Source organism: Lactuca sativa, chromosome 8, assembly GCF_002870075.4.
Source record: "Lactuca sativa cultivar Salinas chromosome 8, Lsat_Salinas_v11, whole genome shotgun sequence".
NCBI lineage: Eukaryota > Viridiplantae > Streptophyta > Magnoliopsida > Asterales > Asteraceae > Lactuca > Lactuca sativa.
In genome coordinates, this window is record NC_056630.2 from 226,988,855 (window position 1) to 227,005,472 (window position 16,618).

Here is a 16,618-nt window from a genome sequence, read left to right on the forward strand (position 1 = left end):
CACGAGTAAAGGTTTCCTGGCCATTCTCTATGGTCTGTATAATGGTATCAACCTGGACTATGGGTCTATCATATGGTCTCAAGTTGTGTAGATCCTAAACGCTTCCACTCGTCAGCCCAAAATTTCATGTGGAAGGTTTTGGACTCTCATTACCCGAAGGGCAATTGACACTCTGGAGGTTCCGATGATGAAGGATGCTCTCGTTGCGTCCATTGCAACTTTTCATACCAAGAAGATCGTCATCTCGGACCCCACAAAATTTCTTCATTATGGTTCCATTCCGGAGACCATGTACAGGGGTGTTACAGCCAAGAGCAAGGTGATGGCTGATTATAGACAACTTCCACCCAAGGAGCCGAGAGTTCTTACTCCTGAACAGCAGGCTGCCTTAGAAGCTGTTGACAAGCCCAGTAACAGAGGAAAACGGGTGACTGCAAAGAGGGAAACAAACAAGGAGGAACAACCTAAGCCCTCCAAATCGACAAAGCGAACTTCAGAATCGGAGTCCTCTTCAAAGCCAAAGAAAATAAAGAAAATGGCGAAGAGATCAAAACAACAAATTGCTCCAAGTCCGGATCATTCTGAACATGATGAAGAGGATGACGTTCCTCCGGAGTCTCCACGAGGTAATACTCCTCCTCGATCACCTTCACAAACCGAATCTCCACCTCATAAACTTCCAACCCCACCTCTATCACCGAAACAGACACCACCAAATCCGACACCGAAAGTCTCAGTGTCGGTTGTTCCCACTTCCACAACAGAAACCTCTCTACCACCTCCACCAGTTACTTTTGTTTCCATTTCTCTAACAACTTTATCCACTCCAATCATTACCCAAACCACCACCACTACACTTTCGGAACAAACAAAAAGGGTCAACGTATCTGATACGGGGGCACCTACTGAAACTGAAACCCCAGTCATCAATAAACCTATCTCTCCAACCCACTCAATAGAGTCAGGTGCTACTCTCAGAGGTGACAATGATGAGTATGACTCTACATACTTTAGTCCCTATTGGCTTCAGTCTGATGAAGACACTGATGCTTCTGTTAACCACCAACATTTATAGAGCATTCATGATAAGTTAGATAAGCTGCTTGCAGATAATAAAGCTTATGGAGGGGTTGTTCTCAAAGCTTTTGTGGAGACAGCTATAGATCAATATACACAAGCTATGGATAAATCAACCGATGCCATCAAGGAATCAACTTCAATTTGCAAGAAAGCATCTGCCGATGTTGCTAAAGTTATTCGCACCACACAGATATTTTTAGATTCTTTGAAAGGGCATGCTGATACGAATGCTGACAAAATTCGTGAATCGGTTGAATCACTTTCACAGTCATTAAAGGAAGAACAACAGAAATTTGATGATGTTCGTTCCTCCCTCAAAGCTGACAATGCTTCTCTGATAGGTTCTGTATCTTCTCGACTGGACTCACTGCATGCCGACATTTCCAAAGAGAGTGCTTTGAAAGAAGAGATAGCTCGTCAAGCCTCTACAATTGCAGTTCAGCAAGTCCAACTTGCTCAATCAGAGAAGGAAATTTCCTTGTTGAAAACAGAGAGAGTTGTCTTCCGTAGCTGTGCAAATGATGTTAAGGACATGTTGACCAATATCCTTGGTGCTCATTATCTAATTCTCACTCTCACCATTCGCAATCATCTCACTAGAAAACTGCTCCCCACTCTTGCCATGCTTCATGAAATGAAAGGTGTTTCAGAGCCTTTCGTTACTCCAAAACAAGGGGGAGAGGGACCACATAAAGTGATCCTAACACAAGAACTGAAGGTTGATGTAGCTTCAGGTTCTGGTCCAACTGAAAAGCTGAAACAGGTTGTTAACGACAGTGATAGTGATGTTGAAGAAACTATTGTTGATGCCCTTAAAAGAAAGAAGAGAGATAAAGAATTAGATGAAAATCTAAAAATCACAAAGGAGGCTGAGGAAACAGAGAGGCGCAATAAAGAACAAGAAGATATCTTGTAGTGTAAGAAGGCTCTGTTTCCTGAATAGACGAGAGATGTGTTGATTAGTCAAGCAATTGAATCACATAGTGTCTATTGGTTGGAACCAATTGTCTCTTTTGACTGCGCCAATTCGAAGGACTCATAGTTTGATATGCCAATTACAAGAAAGGCATTTACATTTCATTGTTTTGACTCAACTGTTGAGGTTCCTTTTCCAAATACAAAGGTTGACCGAGAGCTCATCGACTTTTACTTAAAGTATGACCAACCTCAATACTTGACATGGAGTGCGCAGAAAATTACAACTGTCAAAGTATTGAAACCGACTCCCACTTGCAAATTTGTGAATGTGCGTTTCAAGATCACACGAGGGTTTGCAAATTCTGTCTCGATGATATCTTTAGCAGATCTTCCCAATCTCAATCCACATGATTGGATATTGCTATACAACATTCTTCTCACTAATTCAAAGGAGTATGAGCCGATTTTGGAGCACTTAAAAAGAATGTTGGCCTCCTACATCTATGAAGTTGCAACAATGGATCAGGAGATAGAAAAAGTGATGAATAAGAAGCCGACGGTAAAGACTACTCAAAAGCTAGGGGATGTGAACCAGATGATGATAGGGCAAATTGATTCTAAGCATCTGACTGTGATGTTTACGAAAGGTGAAGCTAACAGGTTCTAGTTCGCTTTGGTAGATAAACATCTGTTTTCTACTGACTGCTTGGAGCACATTATCAACCTAATACATCGGTTCAAGCAGAACTCGGATGCTGATAAGAAAAATTTTACTGATATGCTTCGGTGGTACATTACCTTTCAGTACCATCTGTTAGCTATCATACTGAGAGTCTTCAAGATGGTGAAGAAGCCCTCGGTTGCTAAACAGAGTTGAAGTCTCGGTCCCAAAGACGCAAACGGGGAGATTTTCGGGGCTTATTGTGTTGCGTCTTAGGGCTTTTTGTGTATATCCACATTGGGCCTGTCCATCCGTGATTATCTCTTAGGGTTAGACTCTCTCTCTCTCTCTCTCTATATATATATATATATATATATATATATATATATATATATATATATATATATATATATGCATATATGCATTATGGTTAGACGTCTTTTTAATTACGCTTGAGTTTTGTAACCCGAAAACACCTTTACAGTCGAAGTTCTTAATCGAGCTCTTATGAGGTGTTGAAGCATTAATCATTCAACATATTCAAGCCATATTCGTGTTTACTTTTACGTACTTATTTGTTTGCATGTTTAGAATCAATCGATCCTGAAAGAACTACGTTCTAACAATTGGCACTTAAGTGATACAAGTGAGGGTTAGCCAATTTTGGTGCATAATAATCTTATCTCAAGTTATTCCAATTGTTGGTGGTGTTGTGTGAAGCATTTGAGATATCACATTTAGGGTGCTAGGCTCAAAAAGTCTTTAGGAATGAAAGCTACAAGAAAGGTATGTCATTCTACTAGTTTTTTGTATTACACATACCCCATGATATGCTAGCTAGGATGAAACCTTGGAAAAATGAAAGTTTGCATGTATAATAGAGAAAACATAGATCCAAGGTTTCTAGGGTTGCATGTACACCTAGAAGTGTTAGAATGCTCAAAACCCATCATTTTGTTTGTTAGGATGCGCCACATGCCTTGCATAGTGGGTGTATTTTTTCCCTTCAAATTTTGTTACACAATACTTATTGGACTGATAATAAACTAGGAAGATGATTGTATACATTTATAAAGAAGGTAAAGTGCTCTAGATTTTTTTTCAACCAAACCGTTAGTTGAGAATGATGAAATGATGTTTGAATTAGAACTTTACAGGCCCAAAATATAGGTTTATTGGTTGGTTTGATAAGGAAATGTGAGTACGTTATACTCCAGTAGCTCTATGCATGTTAAGCTTTATGAAAAGGCTTCAAGAAGAGAATCGAAAATTGAATATAACCCTTTAGTTAAGTTGGATATTGTTTATGGTTATCATTTGTGCGCTTGTGGCTCATGATCTAGTAATCCATCCTTGACTCCTTGTGCATCCAACAGCCATTGCGTGCCCTAATAAAAAACGCGTCTCTTTCCACTTTCCAGGCTCCTCCAGTCTCCACATTCACGAACGAAGGATAAGGACTGATCTTCAAAGGAAGATCAAGAAACATCATGAATTCACGATTCAATTACTTATCAGGCATTCAGGCCGCTCCTTAGTCCTCACCCGCTCCTCATCCGCTCAACGGTCATCGTGACATCGTCATCGTAGTTCGCACTCGCGACTCAATCACTCATCGTGCATTCGACGTTCGACTCGCCTTCCTTTCTCTCTACGGTAAGTAACAATATATAGACTACAATATACACTAATACAGTCTATAGATTAGTAAATTACAGAATTACCACTAGATATAATTCAAATTTGAAATTTCTTCCACATTTGGAGTACATATCGGCTAAAGCAAAATATAATTCTGATTTGAATGTTACAACTATCTCTCATTATATCGACTACAACAAGATATAATTCTTCCACATTGGATATCTTTTACCCACTATGTTAAATGAAAATATGATTCTAATTTATGTGTAGTGATTGATTCCTGTAATCGAGTAGTGATACTGATTCTAACTTGTTTTACCCAATATTTTATAAATGCCCACGTAGAATATGCTTAACTTCTGATGCTTGGACATCAATTGTTACAGATGGTTATTTGAGTTTGACTGCCCATTATGTTAATAGCAAGTGGGTCTTACAGAAGAGGATTTTAAATTTTTCTGAATTCCCTCCTCCACATATTGGTGTTGCTATTGCTGAAAAGCTTAGTGGCTTGATCAAAAGTTGGGGAATTGAAAGGAAGTTGTTTTCTATCACTTTGGATAATGCTTCCTCTAATGATGTTTGTGTTGGATTGCTTAAGAATCAATTACATTTGATGAATTCTATAGTATATGATGGTAAGTTGTTTCATCTGAGATGTTGTGCCCATATTCTCAATTTGATTGTTCAAGATGGGTTGAAACAAATCGATGTTGTTGTTGAAAAAGTTAGAGAATGTGTGAAGTATGTCAAAGGATCTTCAGTAAGAAAAACAAGGTTTTCTCAATGTTGCTCACGAAATCTTTTGGACACCAAAAAGGCTTTGATGCAAGATGTTCCTACTAGGTGGAATTCTACTTATATGATGCTTTCTTGTTCACTTTATTATCGACTAGCCTTTTCGCATCATAGTTTGAGTGATTCTAACTTTCATGATTGCCCGTCCTCTGATGAATGGGAAAGAGTTGAGAAAATGGGTAGATTTCTGAATGTGTTTTATCACACAACTCTTCAGTTTTTAGGATCACTTTATCCTACTTCAAATTTGTATTTCCCTCAAATATTTGGAATACATTTGAAGTTGGTTGAAGAGAAGAAAAATCCCGATGAGTATATGAAAAAAATAGCTACCCAAATATGGAATAAGTTCAACAAATATTTGGCTGATTTTAATGTTCTGTTAGCTATAGTCGTGGTGTTTGATCCTCGATATAAATTGTCGTTTATTGAATATTGCTATAAAAAACTCTATGGAAAAGGTTCATCAAAATTTAAGGCTATTGAGAGTGCCCTTTATGAACTTTATGATGAATATGTGCAAGCTTCAAAAAATGCAACAACATCCGACTTGACATCACATCAATGGAGCAACGACAACATTAGACAAATTAATGTTGGGGGAGAGTCTAGTCAAAAAAACATTCTTGAGGTAAATCATATTTTCTAATTACTATTAAATTTGCTTTTATAGTTGTTTAGTTTTCAAAGTATACTAAATTACTAATTCGTTAGATATATATATATATATATATATATATATATATATATATATATATATATATATATATATTATAGGAGTTTGACGAATATGATAATGACGATTTGGGTTCCAAGACCACAAGTCAATTGCATGTATACCTTCTTGAGCCAAGAGCTAAAAGAACTTCCATTAACATGCTTGAGTTTTGGAAAGCCCAACAATATAGGTATCCTGAATTAGCTAAATTAGCTATGGATATAATTTGTGTTCTCATTTGAACGATAGCATCTGAATCGGCTTTTAGTCTTGGTGGAAGAAATTTAAATGAATATCAAAGTTCCATGAAGCCTGATGTAGTTGAAGCTTTGGTTTGTAGTCGGGATTCGTTGTTTGGATGTAAAGGTAATATTACAAATATATTGGTTTTTTCGTATTAACTAAAATTTTGTATTAATTTTTTTTCTTTTCCTTATCCAGTTGATTTGGATGTGGCTATTGACAACCTAACTCAAAATGTTATGAATTTGAACATCAATGAAGACAATATAGAGGTTACAAATTCAAACATACTTTAAGGTGTCATTTTGTGAGTTCTTTTTAGTACAAATATTTATGTAGCTTTCAAAAGATCATAAATTTGATTTTTCATTTTGTTTCTATTTGAAGGTAATCTTGAAGAAGTTGATGTTGGAGGAAGAAATGGGAATTTTAGCATGAATGAATTATCACATTTGGTTTTGGATATGTTTGAACAATTGCACTTTTTCATGAATGTTTTGAGTTTTAGTTTATTTGGATGTTTATGACTTTATGTTTAATGTTTATGACTTTTAGACTTCATTTATTTGGATTTTTCAATTTCATATTAAAATGTGTTGCTTATTAAATGGGTTATAGGATTTGGGTTCGACCCACTGACACGTGACCCGCCAACCCATATACTTATACGGGTTATGTAGGTTGGCTTGGGTTGATGTTTCCAATCGGTCAACCCGCCAACCCGCTAACCCATATATTATATAGGTTGGGTTGAGTTTCTGAATTCCAACCCGCCAACCTGCCAACCTGAACCTAACCCAATTTCCAGGCCTACCCATAACCACATTTGGGGTTGCCCAGACCTCATCGGTGGTTAAGGGAAATGCCCTGCTCTTCACCACAGGGGTCCCTGCCTTGCCCTGACGACCATCAGTGATTCTCGACATGGCTGGCGCAGGCACCGCAACCATTCCCCCTGTAAATATTAGGAAATAGGCCTTTTATGGTTGGTCTGATTACAATGAAAGCAAATCTATGCACTCCGGGGGCAATCGCTACTCATATGAACAGTCAGCCCACACCTATAACAACCTGAACCTACTGACCGACATGCCCCACTATGCTGTTGGCCACACTTGCTGCAGCGGCCCCCCACCCTGTTGGCCTCCAGGATGTAAATCAAAACCCTTGGGCTTCTTACTATGGCCCACCACAGTCTGTTCCTACTCTGGCTTGCGCTTCGTTCGAAGCTACAACTCAATCTCCTGCTCATGGGCCCTCTCAATCATATCATTCAGGGTCTTGAAACCTGAAAAAAGCACAAATTCCCTGATGTCATCTCTCAACATGTCATGATAACTAGTCTTCTTCATCACCTCATCCGTAGTGTACTGCGGACCCAACAGGGCCCTCTCACGAAACTTGGCGGTGATCTCCTCCACACTCTCGGTGGTTTGGCAAAGGTCCTCGAACTCCCTCTCCAACTGCTACACCTCAAAATTCGGTGTATACTCCTTCTAAAATCTCTGCACAAAGTCCTCCCATGTCATTACGGCCACCGCCCTGTCCCAACAACTCGGGTAACCTCCTCCCACTAATATCGTGCCCTGTCCCTAAACAGGCAGGATGCAAATCCCACCTTTTCCCCTTCAAGGAAAAAAGATGTCCACCGGGCATTCTCTATGTCAGAGATCTAGTGAAGGATAGTGATGGGTTCCTTACACCTAAGGAACTCAAGAGATCTACATGCCTTGAACTCCTAAAATGAAGGAGCTTGTGCCCCAACCTGCCTTACTACAATCTCGGCTCAAAAGGTCCTGAGCCACTAGTCCATGAGCTCTAAGATCCCCTCCTTGACAATACCGAAAATCACGGGGGCAGCGTTAAGAATACTGCGAGTGATCTCATCTGCAATAAGCTCACGCTACCTCTCGTCAATTGGTTCTGATCCAGTGCCAGAACCAATACCTCCCGATCCCAAACGCGTGACCACCATCCTCAAACTGAAACATAAAGATATAAACAATCAGCAAACACTCGATGGAATCTAATAACACACATGTACCCTTGTTGTCCACAAATCTACACTTGTCTCAGGTATAGATCTAGTGCTTCCAGTAGTACGAGCCCAATACTAACTTCGACACCTATCTGTACCTTTCTCAAGGTAAATCCTGATTCCTCAAAGTTACTATACTACAACCAAGAACAAATCTATGCTACACAACATCCATACCCTAGACTCTTCTAGGAACCCTAAAGCCTCACCACTAGTAGTACCAAGAACCTCGATCAACATTGTTGGTAGCCCTATGCATGCAAGTTGTACACAAAATAGGATCATATAGACTGTTGAACGAGGGTTCCAACCTAAGTCCACAACCAAATAAGAAACAAGAAATGAGGCTAAACTAATCCTTCTAGAGCTATACAATCCTAATCATATACAACTTTGAAAGCATACACATAGCAATTAACACAGTTGATATCAATTTGGGCATCAAGTACTATTGAGCTATAAGCCTCACACAAATTAGAAAATTCTACCATATGATTCTTGAAGGTATCCTTAGCCCTAATATAGCATAGAATTCACATATCAAGCATACTCATCACAATACATAAGTATAGGTAACTTAGGAAACACTTACTTGATCTCGGATGATTGCACGCATTGCACTTCCCTTTTTTACTTAAGAGAATCTTTTCCAAAAAAGCAATTTCTTTTTGTTTTTTTGAAACGATTATCATTTCCTCAGTTTGAGTTCTGAGTCTCTTGAGAGTGCCCGAATTCCTCAAATGAAGGCTCTGATACCAACGTGTAACGACCCGAAAACAGTACCAAAAATTTTCATTTAAAATAACTTAAATTTTCATTCATTGATTGTATCAAAAGTCATTATTTATTATAATATTCCAAAACATCAGAGTACAAAACATTCAGTGTGGAAATCACGTGGGGAGAATGTTGTGCTATCATGTCGGGCCCTTCCCTTTAGAATTGGAAGTACTTGAAACCATGAACACAAACTGTAAGAATAAAGCTTAGTGAGCTTCCCAAATTACCACATACAAAAACATATCAAATAATAGCACGTGGCTATGTCAGGTACATATCAACACCCAGGTCCGTATCAACCTAAAATACAACATATAGCTGTGCCGGGTCCGTATCAACCCCTGAGTCCGTATCAACCCTGATTCTATAATGACTTTGAGCACATATAGCTTAATGAGTAAATCATCCAAGTATAACAAATAGAATCATATGATAACATACAGTTCTACTCATTTAATGCATTGGGTCGGACTTTGAAGCCTTCGTCCCACTTAAGGTGGTAAGAAGTCACACCTCGCAGACAAACGAAAAATTGAACTGAAAAATGCTACTATGAAACCCACGATACCGATCACATTTACAATTAAAACCACTAAAACTCATACCACCATTTGAACACCTAAAATACACCTAGGTCAAACCAGGTAAAAGTCAACCGAGGTGACTCAATTAGTACACGGGGCATACTCATCATGTACGCGGAGCATACCTTGCAGTTGACCAAAGGACAGGGTGCTGACCTCGTACCCTCAGCGTACCCTTCGGTACGCCCTGCGTACGAGGTTACTTGCCAACTTCTTAACCATGTGCTTAATCCCTTAAGCACCCACATCCAAACTTCATATATAGGTCACATAAGATGTCCTAAGCCATAAATTTTCCAACTTTATGGCCTAACATGGTTATTAAGTCTTTAAAACTGAAAAACCTAGCCTCTTAACCCGTTAAGACCATCTAGGACTTGCATGGGGAAAAGTGGTGACCAAGGACCCAACTTTGTGACTTAACACCCCAAAAAACCTCTAAAAGGACAACTCAAATGCCTTGGAGTACCTCCTGCTCACAAAGGCTAGGTTTGGGATCAAAAAGGAAACAAATTGATCAAAATTAGATCCAAGAGATTCTATCATCAAGTTTGTAACTTTTTACCTCCATAAGGTGCACAAGGGGGACTAAATGCTAGATCCAAAGCCTTGAGTGTAACACCACCATTTCAATGTTCTTCCTTCTAGAGCTCCAAAAATGCACCAAAATGGCCCAAACAAGCTTCACAAGCATAGACACTCTTAGGGTTTTCAAGATAAGGAGGGAGGTTGAAGGTAAAAAGGTACTTGAGGCCATAAGTGACCTTAAATATGGTCCAAACCCTAAAATTTAGGTTTTCACCCTGACTGCACACGCCCTGCGTACTCTCAGTGTACGAAGGCGCTCCCAAGTATGCCTTGCATACGAGGATGTACGCCTCGCTTACTCCAAAAGTCTTCAATTTACAACATTGTCATCAGGGACTAAACTTGCAAAATAAACATAACTCAAGTGTTAAAACAAATGCCTAAAATCTAGGTGTTACACTTTACATGTCAGATGACAACTCCTTCAACTCTCCCAAAACAAGACAAAAGAAGGCAGACTGGAGGTCAGCCAAGCTAGTCGAATACATATGTCAGACTCAGGGATTCGATATAAGAATCGATGAATTTCTAATCAATTCTTGGGTAAACCCAATGCGAAGACTCTTGGATATAGATTATGTTCCTTATCTCACCTACTCTAAACCCACTGGAGCATACTGGGACATTCCTTTATCTCTCTCTCTCTCTCTCTCTCTCTCTCTCTCTCTCTCTCTCTTTCTCTCCTAATGCTAAATACTTCCTAGTATTTATGTCATTTTACTAGAATATCCTAGATGATCAAAGAATGCTCATGGAGTTTGAAAGATTAAACTTGTTTCACAGCAAGTATGGGGAATCCATAGAGGAAATCTGGTCATGTAACATACACGATACTATTAACACATTTAACCCAGGGTCTTTCAAAGGAGAAACACATTATCAATGCACTCTTTCACGCTTCGGTAAATTATACCATCGAACTCAAGCAGACTTCATGTACATGAATACCAAACAAATTTTTTCTGATTACAAGGGTCTTCCAACTCAAAGCTCAAAAATACCCTAAGATGGAATATGCATATATGAAGGCTGCTGAGTTCCTCAAAGTCGTTATATGTGACTTTGGAAAAATTGATGTTGAGATCCATTCAGTACTTGCAAAGAAGATGAACTTCCCTCATTTGAACACCTTAAATATATTACCAAAGGGATTCAAGACTTAAGCCTCGGAGCTACAAACTTCCCCAAGCTTGGTATTGTTTTCAGGCTTTCCAAATGTAGTGAAAAATTCTTCCCCCCCCCCCCCCCCCCCCCCGCCACTGATTTTCATTGTTGCTCTCCTAAACACATGGAAGGAACTCTTTCAATGGCTAAAAAGTCCAAGACACCACTAAAGAGGTGAAGTTTGAAATCTCCAGAAGAATCAAATGGATTGTTGAAGTTATGAAGTTATGGTGACTCATTATTAAGTTTCTCAAAGTTAACAAGTGAAAGTAATAGTTGCGAGGTCACTTAGGGGGGCAATTGTTGAAACATGAAAGTGACCCTCGGCAGCTATAAAGTGTGTTGAAGTACCAAAGACCTGTTTTGATTGTTGTGGTAGAACTTTGGTTGAGTATTAGATGCGAACACTGTGAATATCAACACTGAAGACTTGGAATACCGGAGTGAAGAATGTTGGCCGGAAGAAAAGCATGTTTTGTCTTTTGTATGTCAAAGTGTCAAAAAAGTAATGTTCACCTTTTCTGACATTGTGTGTTAGATGAGTTATGTCAGTCCAGGCGTGGCAAGCATGGCCGCCTGATTTAGATATTTTGTTGTTTATCATGTACTCGGTTTTCTTATAAATAAATGACTATGATGATTGATCTAAACACACCACTTCCAAACTTTCATTGTATTAATCTTTATTGAATTCAATTCTTTATTATGTCTTGCTTATGTTGTTAATCATTTACTAACTTGTGTTTGAATGCAAACCTTGTTAAGATTCAACTAAGTATTATTACTAGCTTATGTTTACTGATTAATCTTGTTGCTATATATATATATATATATATATATATATATATATATATATATATATATATATATATATATATATTTCTTTATTGTTGAGCTTATCATAAGATCCATTGAGATTAACTTACGTTTCCATAAATCAATCTTAAGTTCTTCTCTCAACATTTTATTTAGCCGTTAGATGAACTAATTAGCAAAAGGATTTTAGTCTAGCCGTAATGAGTGACTCTTTCAAATGAAATGTCATGGATTCAAGTTTCACTAGAATACATAGATGATATTTATGAATATGTTAGCTTTTCGTTTCAAAATTTAAAAAATTAATAAAAAAAACAAAACAAAAGTAATTAAACTCAATGAAATTAGATTCTTTTAAATTTTATATTTGATTGATTTTATCATTTTTTTATGATGGTGGAATGAAATCATATTTTTGTTATATATTTTTTTTCAAAATATTAAATTTTCTCCATTACTAATATTAATAGACAAGATAAAAGTTTTTCATTATTGAAAGTATAAAATTATTCAATTCTCATAATTTTATTCCATTATTGCACATCAAACTCATGAATATAGTATAATTCTTTAAATTCCAATTCTTTCTCATAATTTTATTCCGTCATTGTGCAGCAAACTCATGATATAGTATAATTCTTTAAATTCCAATTCTTTCAACTGGTACTACACTTAAAAAGAATCTCTAAGTCTAATGCTTTCTTACTAATTTATTATGGGAAAGCCTTGATGATCAATTGAAGGCTCGGAACCTTGAATTCATTCTCTTCCATTCACTTCCATTCCCTTCTCTTCCACTAGAAAAATGTGAAAACGTCACTAAGTCATATGTTAGGTGTGTATCAACAAAGGATCATCTCCTCTAGATGACAATTTCCGTGATAACGACTTTCCATATTCTTTAGGTAACACTTTCCGATAACTTTTAAGGATTAAATACAATCATCATCACTCCAATCATACAAAATCCACAAAAATGTAAAAGATAAATATCATTACTCGTATCATAGAGTGATTTATAAGAATGTTATAATCCTCAACAATTGCCTTCTTGATTACGATACAACCGAACATTGAACATTATAATTGGTATAAACTCCGACTCATACCACAATCAGAACTGGATCTCTACTTGACCTAGGATATAGAATTTGACATTGATTCACACTTAAAAATATTCCCAGTAATTGTTTAAGTCTCACTAGGAGAGATAGATGATATTTAAGAACATTGCTTTCTTTTCCTTTTTCTTGCTGTCTGCCTTTTTTTTTTTTTTTTTTTTTTTTCCTTATCGTTTTCCCTCCAATATTACATTCTTTCATAAAAAAAGGAGCATCCTTAAAGTAAATGTTTTTTCATTTACCATCACTAAACTGCATACATAATCAAGAGTATAAAAATCTGGTCTTAACCCCACTAGTTACTAATATAAATAAACAAAATAACAGTTTTTCATCATTATTGATAGTATAAAACATTCAATTCTCATAATTTTATTCCATTGTTGAACATCAAACTCATGAATTTTTTAGGTTCTAATTCTTTCTCATAATTTTATTCCATTATTGTGCGCGAAACTCATGATATAGTATAATTCTTCAAATCCCACTTCTTTCAATCGGTATGATTCACATCAAAAGAATCACCAAACCTAATGCTTTCTTACAAATTCATTCTGGGAAAGCCTCGATGATCGATTGAAGGCTCGGAATCTTGATAATATTGTAACGACGAAACCCTCCTTCATTGAGTATTCTCTTCCATTCGCTTTCATTCCGTTCTCTTCCACCAGAAAAATGTGAAAACATCACTAAATCATATGTTAGTTGTGTATCAACAAAAGGATCATCTCCTGTAGGATGATTAACAATCTCCGCAATAACGATTTTTCCAGATTCTTTGGGTATCGCTTTCCGACAATTCTTAAGGATTTTAATACAATCATCATCGCTCCAATCATGCAAAATCCACTAAAATGCAAAGATAAATATCATTACACATATCGTAGAATGATTTATAAGAATGCTATAATCAATGTATTTATAAATTGAGAGAGAGAGAGAGAGAGAGAGAGAGAGAGAGAGAGAGAGAGAGAGAGAGAGAGAGAGAGAGAGAGAGAGAGAGAGAGAGAGAGAGAGAGAGAGAGAGAGAGAGGACTTAAACTATAATTTTAATATCTAGAAGTTGTCATCAAAGAAACCAATATAACTTGATGAACAACAAAGCTTACCTTCATGAAGATCGTTTCTGCGGGAGGAATGGCCTCAAACATGTCCCCACCAATATGTGTAACTCCATTATCATATCTTGGTGCCATCGAAATAACATGCGGCAAATCGAAGTTGATCCCATTCAGATGTGGATATGCCTTCACAATCTCAGATATCGCCACCCCAGTCCCACCGCCAACATCAACAACGCTTCCTTTCGTTCCAAGAAATCCAGTTTTGTAACTGGCCAAGATCGCATTTATTGTGATCTTAGCAGTGCATGCCATACCCTCGTTAAAAACCCTATTGAAACCTGAGTTACTCGACGAAAAATCAAACATTTCTTCACCATGGATCATCTTAAACGCCGTACCACCTTCTGTGATCGACCGACTCAACACATGCAAAGGCAAAACCATAGATGGATCTGTTCGCATCATGACCATCGGTGCTAATGTCACATCAGCATCACATAACAACCACTTGGAACAATGGTTTAGCGAGTAAACATCTTCATTTCCCCCCTCTCCATCTCCAACTTGGAAAATCTTTCGATGGACCAAGAACCTCATTAGTCGTCGAAGCCCATCTAGGTTTATGGATGGAGAGGCAATACCATTGGCAATTTCAGACAACGTGATAGGGTGGCCATGGTTGTGAATTATGTCAGCAATACGAAGCTCGACACAACATCTTATAGCCATACCATCGAGAGCACCATATATGTAGCGCAATATCTGTGCCTGACCTGCCACCATTGCAATCGGCGTTGCAGCCTACTTCGTCTTGAGTGTTCATCGCTCAAGATTTTGAATACGATTATGGATATTGGAAACATATACTTATAACCCAAAAAAGGCGTAAATGAAGACATGTGCATGGCCAGCTCCCCACCGCAAATTCCCATGTGTGTAATAACTAATAAACTATTAATAATTAAGGGTATCATATATATGGCATGTGATGTGGATCCACGTTGAGAAGATTGGGTACAGGTAAAAGCAAGAGGTAATCATTGTAGTGTTGAATAGTATCATATATATATGGCATGTGATCCACATTGTGAATAGTGTTGATGAGTATTTCTAGGGATTTGATAACGTTAAAGAAATACTCCATTTTTTTGGAACGGAAAGAATGCATTCAAATAAAAAGCCAGCATGGGGTGGACCAAATACAATGATACAATTGTAATGCAGCTAAGAAACAAAAGGGAACAAAGAACTATTTAGCTAACTATGACATCCACTAGATAAAATAGAGGTTCAGCTACCACACCTCACAAAACATTGCACCAAAGAATCAAGAAATGTCGGTAGAGGTAAGCTAACTAAGTTGGAATCATTTATTTTGTGACTAGATGTAAGCTAACGTTAAAGAAATATTTAAGGGGATGGAATTTTAAATTTATTATCATAGCTTTTGAAAAAAAAGGTAGATTCAATATTGGCCTTTAAGCTAGAAACTAGTGATGTGGTCCGATGTTTCGCATGGATCAAAATGGTTATTGTTTTTTTAAGATGCATTAGATTTAGATTTATGAATAGACCGGAAGTAAAAATCTAAAATTGTAATTGTGGCCACTCCAAAACAAATCACAAAACAAAAAGCTTACTTTATTGAATCCATCAATCTAACAATCAAAATTAGGTGTATTTAATGTGCCTATGTTTTTAAGAATTCTGGTGTGAGTTCACATGTGGAACCAAAACAGTTTTGTTTGAGTGTTAAAGTTTGTTTTCTTAACATATTTTTAAACTTTATATAGATACGATGCTTTGAATAATCAAATGTAAGTCCATTTGCAAATAGACACTAAGAGCATATAGTATGAGCAATTTGAAGTGATGTTATGACAAGAAGCAACAAGAAGATGAGTGGTGTTCATGGTGTTATAATAGCATGTTAAGAGGAGAGAGATAGAGAGAGAGAGAGAGAATTTGGGCAACCAATAGAAAATCACCTAATTGTGGCCACTCCAAAACAAATCACAAAACAAAAAGCTTACTTATTGAATCCATCAAATCTAACAATCAAAATTAGGTGTATTTAATGTGCCTATGTTTTTAAGAATTCTGGTGTGAGTTCACATGTGGAACCAAAACTGTTTTGTTTGAGTGTTAAAGTTTGTTTCTTAAATATTTTTAAACTTTATATAGATACGATGCTTTGAATAATCAAATGTAAGTCCATTTGCAAAATAAGACACTAAGAGCATATAGTATGAGCAATTTGTAAGTGATGTTATGACAAGAAGCAACAAGAAGATGAGTGGTGTTCATGGTGTTATAATAGCATTTTAAGAGGAGAGAGATAGAGAGAGAGAGAGAATTTGGGCAACCAATAGAAAATCACGTTTGCATCTAGTCATTAGCC

At 37.2% G+C, this 16,618-nt stretch overlaps 2 protein-coding genes across 2 annotated transcripts; one reads left to right on the forward strand and one right to left on the reverse strand.

The window, feature by feature from the left end:
* Nucleotides 1-2,128: 2,128 nt before the first annotated feature.
* LOC111882372 (zinc finger BED domain-containing protein RICESLEEPER 2-like) lies at nucleotides 2,129-6,500 on the forward strand. The gene is made up of 6 exons (XM_052766668.1): nucleotides 2,129-2,658; nucleotides 4,649-5,732; nucleotides 5,775-5,790; nucleotides 6,069-6,185; nucleotides 6,261-6,334; nucleotides 6,450-6,500. Exons 1-6 carry the CDS (start codon nucleotides 2,129-2,131, stop codon nucleotides 6,498-6,500), a joined length of 1,872 nt encoding a protein of 623 aa, XP_052622628.1.
* A 6,965-nt stretch (nucleotides 6,501-13,465) lies between these two features.
* LOC111882386 (xanthohumol 4-O-methyltransferase) lies at nucleotides 13,466-16,510 on the reverse strand. Its single transcript, XM_023878746.3, has 2 exons — nucleotides 14,263-16,510; nucleotides 13,466-14,002 (listed from the first exon to the last, which is right to left on the reverse strand). The coding sequence occupies exons 1-2, from the start codon at nucleotides 14,998-15,000 to the stop codon at nucleotides 13,703-13,705; spliced, it is 1,038 nt and encodes a 345-aa protein (XP_023734514.2). The 5' UTR covers nucleotides 15,001-16,510; the 3' UTR covers nucleotides 13,466-13,702.
* Nucleotides 16,511-16,618: the final 108 nt, after the last annotated feature.

Bases quoted from the DNA above. Each gene is read 5' to 3' on its own strand.
- LOC111882372 (XM_052766668.1), top strand. From the start codon at position 2,129: ATGCCAATTACAAGAAAGGCATTTACATTTCATTGTTTTGACTCAACT. The intron at 2,659-4,648 runs GTTCTAGTTCGC...ATGCCCACGTAG, and splicing joins ACGAAAGGTGAAGCTAACAG to AATATGCTTAACTTCTGATG. The intron at 6,335-6,449 runs GTTACAAATTCA...TTCTATTTGAAG, and splicing joins TCAATGAAGACAATATAGAG to GTAATCTTGAAGAAGTTGAT.
- LOC111882386 (XM_023878746.3), bottom strand. From the start codon at position 15,000: ATGGTGGCAGGTCAGGCACAGATATTGCGCTACATATATGGTGCTCTC. The intron at 14,003-14,262 runs GTAAGCTTTGTT...TTTGCATTTTAG, and splicing joins CAGAAACGATCTTCATGAAG to TGGATTTTGCATGATTGGAG.